The sequence below is a fragment of the Lutjanus erythropterus genome, chromosome 5 (assembly GCF_056507025.1).
Source record: "Lutjanus erythropterus isolate fLutEry1 chromosome 5, fLutEry1.hap2, whole genome shotgun sequence".
Classification (NCBI taxonomy): domain Eukaryota; kingdom Metazoa; phylum Chordata; class Actinopteri; order Lutjaniformes; family Lutjanidae; genus Lutjanus; species Lutjanus erythropterus.
This window is the reverse complement of record NC_139321.1, coordinates 41262103-41272694: the sequence shown is the minus strand read 5'-3', so window position 1 is coordinate 41272694 and position 10592 is coordinate 41262103. Positions and strand designations below refer to the sequence as shown.

General features: G+C 39.2%; 1 protein-coding gene across 1 annotated transcript; it reads left to right on the top strand.

Annotated features, from left to right (window-relative positions):
* Window positions 1-7465: 7465 nt before the first annotated feature.
* On the top strand, window positions 7466-10275 carry mtnr1al (melatonin receptor type 1A like). Its single transcript, XM_084719816.1, has one exon. It carries the CDS (start codon window positions 7598-7600, stop codon window positions 8231-8233), a length of 636 nt encoding a protein of 211 aa, XP_084575942.1. The 5' UTR covers window positions 7466-7597; the 3' UTR covers window positions 8234-10275.
* The last annotated feature ends 317 nt before the right edge of the window (window positions 10276-10592 follow it).

Below are 10592 nucleotides of genomic sequence, written 5' to 3'. Positions count from 1 at the left end.
GTTTGTTTCAGACAGAAGTTTGTGGAGCTTGGGCCTTGTTGGACACAACGTCTCTGGCCCAATTAAAGCTCTAATCATATGTGCATTGCCTGTATATATATATATTTTTTTTTATGCATGCAGTGTAAAGTAACCTTTATAAAGCAAGTCTGTAACAGACAAGTTTGCAACAGCAAGTCTGCATCTTTTGTGTCTCTTTTGTGTCCAGAATAATTAAACTCCACGAATGTTAGTTCTGTGCAAGGGGTGTTTTTTTTTTTTTTTTTTTTTTTTTTCTTTCCAAAGGATAAGTAATAAGTCACCTCAAACAGACATTTGACAGGCATTTTTTGTATACACGATGGAATGACACACAAAAAAAATGTTCAGAAATACAGAGATGTGACCAAAGAAGCGTGGGAACGAGTTTTTTTTTATTCAATTAATCATTTTCCTTTCACAAGCTCACTATGTCATGAATGTAGTGAGTGTGTCATGTCATCACCACCTACATCTTTGTCAGTGCTGTTTATACGATTATCGTTTTAAGATTTATTTAATCACACTATCAATCATGATGAATCTTCCTGTTTCTGTAAGAGAAAGGTGAGAACTTATTTTATTTACACCCTCACCCTTATTTAAGTGACCCTCCACAGCAGCAAGTGTGACTCTACACAGAGTCACAATTATTATGAAGTGAAGTGGAGTGTCGGATTGGACCTGGGCTGCAGGTTTTTTTCTTTAAGCTGCAGGATGGTGATGGAGTGATTAACATGTTTGTCTCATAACAAGGTGGCTGTGGGTCCAAATCCCTGTTCGGACATGGCTTTTTTTTTTTGTAATGTTCTCCCCATCATGCCTGCATTGATTTCCTCCTGGTGCTCCAGTGTCCCCCCACCATCAAAAGCATGTATATTAGGTGAAGTCCCCACTCAGTACTCCTGACCAAGGTGCTGGCTTAGAGCTGGAGTTGGTCCCTGGGTGTTGTACAGTAGTACTCGCATTGAAGTTGGTGCTCGGGCCTTAATTAAAGTGAAAATAAAATTGATTTTATTTACAGACAGGCAGAAATAGAAACCATTTTGATGTTGTACTTTTACTGAAGTATTTTTCTAACATCAGTACAGATTTTAAGTACTCTTTCCACCACTGCCTTACCTTACTTGTTTCCACCCAGTTTTAACAATGAAAGCTTGGAGACTGACCTCAGTCGCGTCTGATACTAAACTTTTGTCCCCTACCCAGATTCTGCATTCACAGGGTGATACAGAGATGAATTCCTGTCTAACTAAACTTTACTCAAAAGAAAGCACCTGAATTGGAGACTGAACTGATTTAATTAGAGTCAGGGGTAAATATATGTCAGATAGAAACCTGCCTGCCATGCTAATGCAGGACAGACACAGGACAGATTCATAAAAGGAGCTTTGTACAGCAGCTGAGGAAATATAATTGAAATGCAGCACGGTTCACTCGGGGCGACAGGTAAATGTTAAGCTCCTAAATCAGGCCCTCAAACTTCTTTTCCCCATGTGGGAGACCTTTACAACACACCAGTTGGGTGGGAACTTTTTTTATTGTCAAAGCATGCTGCATCTGGCTGAGCAAAGTGTTGAAAAAGTGGAATAAACTTGAATCAACCTGCTGCTGTGACTGGTATACAAACCAGTGTTTACTCCCCTCCTCCTCGGGGACAACAATGGTTTGTCATTATGAACCTGTTTTTGGACGCCTGAAGTGGTTTGAGTGGAGATCGTGTGACTGACTGTGCACAAGACATTTAATTCTTTGGACATTTCATTCATTAGCCTGCAATGATGGTGGAGACATTTAAGTGGCAGAGATGAGGTTTGAAGAGCTTAATGATCCAGATACTATTAAAGTTAAGTTAGAGGGGACTGTGAACCAACTGGGAGTTCATGGTTTTATGTCTGCCGCTCGCTCATCGTCTGTTTGTTGGAGACTATTTTTGTTCACTGCTTTCCTTCAGTAACGTCCTGTTCCGAGTTGTACTGAGGCTCAGTGTTCCCTGTTTGTGTTTTGCTTTTGTTTGTGTTCTGCTACATTCTGCTGTTTTTATTACAGCACTTGCCTCTTTCCTGTCATGATGTTTATACATTTGTTGGCTCCATTCTCTCCATTCTTCCCTTACAAAAAATGCCAGAAAATATCCCATTCTGTTCTGTTGTAAACAATGCTTGTCCCCTTAAAAGAAGGAATAGATATGAATTTTAATTTCAAATAAAAAAAATGAACTTAAATTATCAAATGAATGTTAAGAAAGTGTTTATACTTTACACTTCCTCATCAAGACAGTCTTTCATGTTATCTTTATGATCAATTGATCATCATTAAATCTATTTATTGACAAAAATTAGTTACAAGAGCAAAGGGTGATGTCTTTAAATGTCTTGTTTCATCTGATCAGGAGGCCATAACCCAAAGATATTCAGTTTGCAATTATATAAAACAAAGAAAATCAGCAAATGTTAACGCTGCACCATAAACCCCAATAAGTTAGCAGTACTCAAAAACACTGAGGCAAACTGTTGCCACAGTTTTTGGTGGCAAAACTTGGTGGTTATCAGAGCTTAAATATAGTTATTGTTACACTTACTCTTTGATTACTTTTAATTCAAAACGACTGATTCAGCCAAATCAAATGTTCTCAGCAAATGCAACACAGAATCAAACAAGTTAATTAGTTCACCCCACAGATTTTCAGTGGGATTCAAGTCATAAACAAGTCAACAACGGTCACTTTGGTCTTCTGGAGGTAGTTCTTCACCAGAAGCGACGTATGTTTTGGGTCGTTGTCGACCAAAACGATGACCCAGACCTAGTTTTGCTGCTGACTGCTTGAAGTTTTCTTTTAAAATCTTCACTTATCCTTTGACGAGATTCCCAGTTCCAGACGCACTGAAGCATCCCCACAGCACATTACTCCCACCACTGTGTTTCACTGTGGGGACGGTGTTCTTTGGGTTATACACCTCTCCCTTCTTTCTCCAAACATAAGCAACGTCTCTATGGCCAAAGAGCTCTAGTTTCGAGTTTGTTTTGGTCTGCAACCTCTCTGTCTATTCCTGTGCAGGGTTCTAGTGACTGTCTTCTTTGAGACTACAATTCCCAGCTTGGCTGTGTCACTCACTAGTGTCTTGGCAGTTGTTCTGGGGTCTTTAGACGCATCTCTCACTAGTTTTCTTGACAGAGTCGTTGAATTTTTTTGCTTCCTATCTCTGCCAGGCTTGTTCTGTACTGTGTGGCTCTCTTTGAATTTCTTGATGATACTTCTCACTCCAGTTCTTGACACTTGTTGTGACGTTGTGATAACTTTGTATATCTTTCTCCTACTTTGTGAGAATCAACAATTCTTTTTCTCAAGTCTAAACTGATTTCTTTTGTTTTTGGAATGATGCTTTCACAAGTGACAGCTCAAACTCTGACTTTAGGTTTTATACTGTGTGTAAATTGGAAGATAACCCTCACTTTTAACTTGATTTTACAATCTTTGAGCATTACAAAGTTAAAGCACATCATTACACAACAGTGGTTTGTGCTATGGCTCAATAAAAAGGTCAGCTTTTAAGGGGGGTAATAATATTGACCCTGGTAATTTTTGTTTTTTCTGAAATAATTCTGTTATTGTGTGCAAATAGAAAAAAATTATGCTTTCTACAGAAAATGTTGAAAATTCCTTGCTCTATTAAAAAAACCTTAAGTTTCATAGGGGAGCTAAACATTTTGTCCTCAACTGTAAAAATCCCAAATGACAGAGACAAAGGGGAAACTCTTCTTTCTTGGACTCCAGAGCAGCCACACATTCAGAAACTGAATTGCATTTGCAGTTACAACCTTCTGTATGTTGATAAAAAACCAAATAGTACATATAGGCAATAAGTGAGACCAACAGATCCTGTTTCTATAAGGGTATAAACCTTTCCTCTACAATCCACATAACAGTAATCCATTCTGACCAAGCCTGATGAAGTGTCATTAAATGCACCAACAGTGAGCAATTTCAAATCAGTGTTTATGATGATGGATTACCAAACTAATCAAGTTTCAGTCTCAGTTGACTTGAGTTGATTCTAAAGGACAACCAAATGGCTACCTGGAAGAAAATCATTTTAAAATGTTCCTCTTTGTCAGTGTGTTGTGAAATAAGATGCAATTTTTACACTGGTGTGATAAAGGAACAGTTCACTCCAAAATCACAGTATTTTCTTTTGTGTGTGTGAGTGTGTTTTTGAGTGAGTTGTAGAGTTTTGGAGATGTTGCCTTCTCTCAAATATAACAGATGCATGCTTCCTTCTGTGTAGTGATGTGTTTGGCTGGTGTAATTTGATAGAAAGAAAACAGTTCCTCCATGAAACTGCTCACAACAATCTTATCTCATATTATTATCTTGATTATCTTGTTTTATCTTTATTTATTCAGTTCATGTATTACAAAGCCTGTCTTTTGTAGAAACATCGTGGTCATGTTTACACAGTTACACACACTCACACCTGGAAGCTGTCCAGTACAACTTGCCTGACATCAGACTGAACTGTCAACTTGTTACACTTCATTTCAATATTCAGTCTGACATTTCTTCTACTGGGAGAGGGGGTATTTGATTTTCCTTTACCAATCACAAGAGACCAATGCCATTATGAGCTGACACTAGAGCATTGCCATGACAGCACACTTTTTGACCCCTCAGTCTATGGTTTTATTGTGACAGAGTGAGTGTGTAAGAGGCCATGTTACTACAGTCAGCCATAAAGTGTGTAGATATGCTTTGTGTTGTGTTTGCTACCACGGAAAAAAAAGAAAACTATGTAATGTTACTACAGCATTTCCATGCACTCTTCACAAGAGATTTTGCCCAGACTGTGAAAAGCTAATGTTAAATTTGCAGAGTAGTGGTGGGCGGATCAATCTCAAATATCGATGTATCGATACCAACATTGGTATCAGTATTGATCAATACTTGCGTGATGAGATCGATAGTAAAGTTTTAGTTTCTCCTCTCTATGTTCAGTACACAACTCCCGGTACATCATAGTGTTTGTGTCACTTCGCTCATGCTCACTTTGCCCCTCCCCCTCCTCCCCTGCTGTGAGTTGTTGCCATCGTGCAAATACACGACTCAGCAGAGCGCTGCTGGCTGTATGATGGCAGAGAGGAAGAGGAGCGCCGTTTGGAGTTATTTTACAGCTGCAGACAAAAATACTGCAAGCTGAAAGAATTTTCTCAAAGGCAGGACAGTTAGGAAGTCAGAGAAGAAGTGCAATAAAAGGGAAAAATGTGAACATGTTATTATTTTCTGAACAAAAACCTATAAGTCTGTAGTTCTCAATATGGGGACAGGGCCCAGAAGGGGACCTCAGGGAATAATTCCTTGGACACAGGAGGGTTTTGGGGTTTGGGGGTCGTGAATGAGAGCCAATAGTAGTTTTTGCTTTTCTTTAGTTATTTGCACTTTTTTTAATTTGCACTATTGACTTTATTTTTCACAAACAATTGTGTGTAATGAAAGGGATTTTTTTTTGTTTATATTGTTTATGAACAAAAACTGAACAAAACTCTTAACTGAAAAAGTAAAATTTAAATTTAAAACATTTCTCTGTGCTCGGTTCTCCAGTGATAATTTTGTGCAGATTTCATGTTTGCAAATTGAGTTTGTTGATAAAATTGCAAATACTGAGTTAGTTAAAACAAAGTATTTTTTATTTGTCCTGTGTTTTATCAACTAATTAAAGGAAAAATCACAAATTCATTCAATGATCATGAAAATTCAAATTTTCAATTTTCATTCAAATTTGCACATTGATGATGCATTCACTTCATAAACTATGACACATTACTCTCCCCTACACAAAAGTAGATAAGCTGCTTTTCTAAGTAAAAAGTATGGGTATCTGCAATACTGGCCCTGTATTTATGTGGTATCGGATCAATACCAAATTTTGCAGTATTGCACACCCCTACTGCAGAGGTATCTGGCTTCATAGTACACCCCTTGAAGTGGCAGGTAGAGAAACAAACGCAAACAGATGATCAGTTGTATTTTAATAGCTCTGATCGTATATATGATGGTACATAAGCACATTACATGAACAGGGACTTTTATTTCTTTTCTGTGGCAACAAACGCAACACACAACACAGACTGAGCTGATCTACACACAGCTTTGATAGCAGTGTCTTTTGCAGTCACCATTGTTGTTATTAACTCCTTGGTTGTGGTGCACAGCTTGACAACCCTTGACAACAGCTTGACAGTGGCCTTAACCCTGCCCTGTGACACTGACTGGCTAATCATTAGTCTTCCTGCAGCGCTCACTGGTTGATTATCTTTTGTGAGAAGCCAGTTGCATATCACAATACCAAACCAGAGAAACAGCCAACCTAGGGCCTGATTTAGTCAGATTCCAAATAAAGAGTGCTAAATTGTGTGTGCATCCTAACATATTGCACATTTGGTTGGTGTGTGTTTTTCGGGTGATCAACTAAGAATAATTGCATGAAGGACAACAGGTGCAAACACTGTGGAGACAGCAGGGTTTAAATGAGGGTTTTACATGTTTGCAATTGTAATGTTGGCAAAAACAGTGGCTACAATGGCTGTGAATGTTCAGTTTCATTTGGCTGAAAACATACATTAAGGATTCTTGAGTGAAAATAAAAGTAAATACATCCCTCAAACAGCTCATGAGAAATGGCTTTAAATCAGACTGTCTCCTCGCAGCAACAATAACAGCAGTCATCTGTGCACACTGCCAGGGTGATTAGCACCTTCCTTTCAAATGTATTAAATACAGATAGTCACAGATACTGCAAATTGTTTTCAGGTTTGGTAAATCCCAGTGTGTCTGCTAAATGAACCGATTTGCATTTTCTCCCCCCAGTATTTTGCACAATAGGGTAGAAATGCTACATATTATATACTCTTTAAGGTAACCATACTAAATGGATGGTGTGTGCTGTCTTGCACATTTGAAGATGCAATCCTCAGTGCACGTTGTTAGTACTTCAACTTGCACATTTGTTTGCAGGTGATATCAAGTTTGCACACATTTCTACACACGCAAACCTTAAAATAAATAAAAAAATAAATCAGGCACTTAATGAAATAGACAGATTCAAAGATCTGGACCAGGCTATACTACAACCACAGTCTGATCTTGTCTCATTATATTGGATTCTCTCCAATTTACACATCTCTTGCCAATGTCTCGAAAACTCAGCAACTCACAGCAAAACTATCTAAATATGACACACTAGAGGTAAGAAAAAATATATATCTTTCATTACACAGGCTGGAGACTGAGACTAAAGCAAAACCAAACTGTACTGTCCCCCACTCAGTCACATGATCCTGAGACTATTTCCAAGACAAACAACAATACTTAGAGATGACTCACCTTTCACAGTCTGTTCTGTTGATATTCCACCTGCTCATAACATGTCTGTCTCCTCTCCTGTCTGCAGGAAACGCCTTCGTTGTGAGCCTGGCTCTTGCTGACTTGGTAGTCGCCATCTATCCCTACCCACTGGTCCTGACCGCCATTTTCCATGACGGCTGGATTGCCGGCTACATCCACTGTCAGATCAGTGGCTTCCTCATGGGCCTCAGCGTCATCGGCTCCATCTTTAACATCACGGGCATCGCCATCAACCGCTACTGCTACATCTGCCACAGCCTCAAGTACGACAAACTGTTCTCCAACAGCAACACCATGTGCTACGTCGTGCTCGTCTGGGCGCTTACCATCCTCGCCATCGTGCCCAACTGGTTCGTGGAGTCACTGCAGTACGACCCACGGGTGTACTCCTGCACCTTTGCCCAGTCGGTGAGCTCACTGTATACCATCACAGTAGTGGTGGTGCACTTCATCCTGCCCATTGGCATCGTCACCTACTGCTACCTGCGTATCTGGATCCTCGTCATCCAGGTGAGGCGGAGGGTTAAGCCGGACTCGCGGCCAAAGATCAAGCCGCACGACCTCCGCAACTTCCTCACCATGTTTGTGGTCTTCGTGCTCTTTGCTGTCTGCTGGGCACCGCTAAACCTGATCGGCCTGGCGGTGGCGCTGGACTCAAGGCTGAGCCAGGCAATACCAGAGTGGCTGTTCACGGCCAGCTACTTTATGGCGTACTTCAACAGCTGCCTCAACGCCGTCGTCTACGGCGTCCTGAACCACAACTTCCGGAAGGAGTACAAGAGGATCGTCCTGATCATCTTCAAGTTTCACTGCTGAGACACTAACAGTGACGGGAGGGTGGAGGCAAAGAGTGGGGATCATTTTTAACTTTTATGAGAAGAAAAAGCTATTAAAAAGAAAGAAAATGAAGAACATGACCTTGACAAAGAGAGGAAAATAGTGCTAATGAAAGGGAAAGAAAACAAATAAAGGTACAGTAGGAAGAAAAATACTTTGTATGGAAGAAAAAATAGAGGAAATTTAATAGCTGGAGGTGTGGAGGAGGAGATAAAAGTGTGAAGTGAAATAAATGATGCCATACTGAGAGTTATCAGTGATGCCTTCAGGGAAACTGAGAGACTTAAAGAAATACAGAGAGACGGAGGCAGAGACCAGAGCTTGAGAGAAAGTCTTAACTTAGTAATGTGTTTCATCATAACTTTATTTGGTAATAAAGTCATGAATTGTTATTCAAATTAAAAGATAAATTGTTGCTTATAACCTCATACTTCAATTTGATGTGGGATTATTCAAACATTGTGATCATCTTCTTCCCCCCGATTCTTTTTGATGCATAAAACTCACTATGAACTAGTCTTTAGACAGAAATACTGTGATTTTTTTAAAGGACAAGGCGGGCATGCTGATTCTGTTTCCTGATTGTTCACAGAGGAGAAATTTGACTTCTGCTGCTCAGAATGAAAAGAATTTGAAAGGAATTTATTGAATAGAATAATGAATGGGTGCTTTTAAGGTGGTGTGACATACTTTTGATTTAAGAAATGGTTTAAGGTGCTACACACCTGACAGTCAGGCTCAGTCTTCTTGGCTATAGTCCTGTTTGTTTACAGTAATTATTTTAATATGAATACTTTTTTTCATTGGAGTAACAAGCCAAACTCTTACTGGGACAAAGAAAAAAAAATATGAAAGTAGGGACAAGACAGATAACAGATGTTAACAGAGTTGTAGACCCAAATGTGATTTCTTTAGGCTCAGCAAAATCTGACTTTGACCAACGAACTGTGACATGACTTTGACTTGACAGCATTCCCAAGCTCAAAGATAAAACATCTCTCATAAAAAAAAAATCACATCTTTTTTCCTGCTCATCTTTTTGTTGTGAAAGACAGGGTGGTTTGAAAAAACACTGAACAGGTCTCAGTGCAGTTCAACATCATTCAACAATTCTCTTCATTGCAGAAAATTCTTAATAGCTTTAAGAATTCTTAAAGCTACTTTAAGGAGTTTTTAACTGATTATAAAACAGTTTAATTTAATACTGATGTCTCTATATGACCTACCTAAGGAATAATTTAGATGATGTACACTAGGTATTCATAATGGCTGCCACTTATGGATTCTTAAATTAAGATCAAATCAGAATAAAGATTTATGGCATGTTGACATTTTACAAAGCAAAGTTACTTTAGCCAGTGTAAAAGAAGCAGAGGGAGATTTTTTCCCCTAGATTATTTTCTTTTTGACATTATATTTTGGGTTTATGGTGCTGGAAACACTAGAGCTTTTGTCACTTGGATATCCAAAATCAACACAATATGAAAGTTGTGAGTAGTAGCTTTGGGTCAGTTTCTATATAGTTGGGGGACAGTTCCCTTATTTACATGTACTTCTCTACAGCTCTTTGATTTCCTTCCAAACTTTGTCCTTTTTGACCATATGTCATTGTCCATGCTGACTCCTGACTAGAGGGGGAACAGAAACATCAGCATCTGTTTTGACCGATAAAGTAAGTTGAAGGTTAAGCAAGTGCATGAAGCTTTAAAAAAAAAAAAACAGAATCAGGGCGGGTGTTTTTTCACTGATGCATGCAGCAGGTTAGGACATCTTCTTTTAGGGACAAATTAATTGATCTGATGTTCCCTCGTTTTAATCGCTTCCAGTTAAGAAACAGTGTTATGCCTGGCACTGATACTGAAAGTTTTACTTTACTCTGGAAATGCAACGTTCCTCCGCTCATTTTATTCTGATATGCACAAAAAACGCACTATCGTACTAACCCAGCCAAGTGGTTGTACAATAGTATTTGCAGTGAAAGTAGCATAAATGTAAATGTTGCCATGCAAAATGAAACCCTTGAACACTGTCTTCTGCATTTACAAATTCAAGATTTACTAACAACGTTTTGGTGCAGTGCATCACGTTGATTTTGCAAAACATTGAAACATTGACCATTGAAATAGTTACAGTATTTCACATGGACCAGTTAGAGCTTCAGATCTGTGGCCAAACCCAACAGGACCCAACAGCACCCAGTGGCACCCAATGGACCTGACCAGACCTGGCCGGACCCAACAGGTTCAGGTTGGGCCTTATTTCTCACATATTTCACAGGTTCACGTCAGGTTGGGGGGTCTCAAATGTTTGTTGGCTTCCAAAAGGGGGGCTAGTTTGG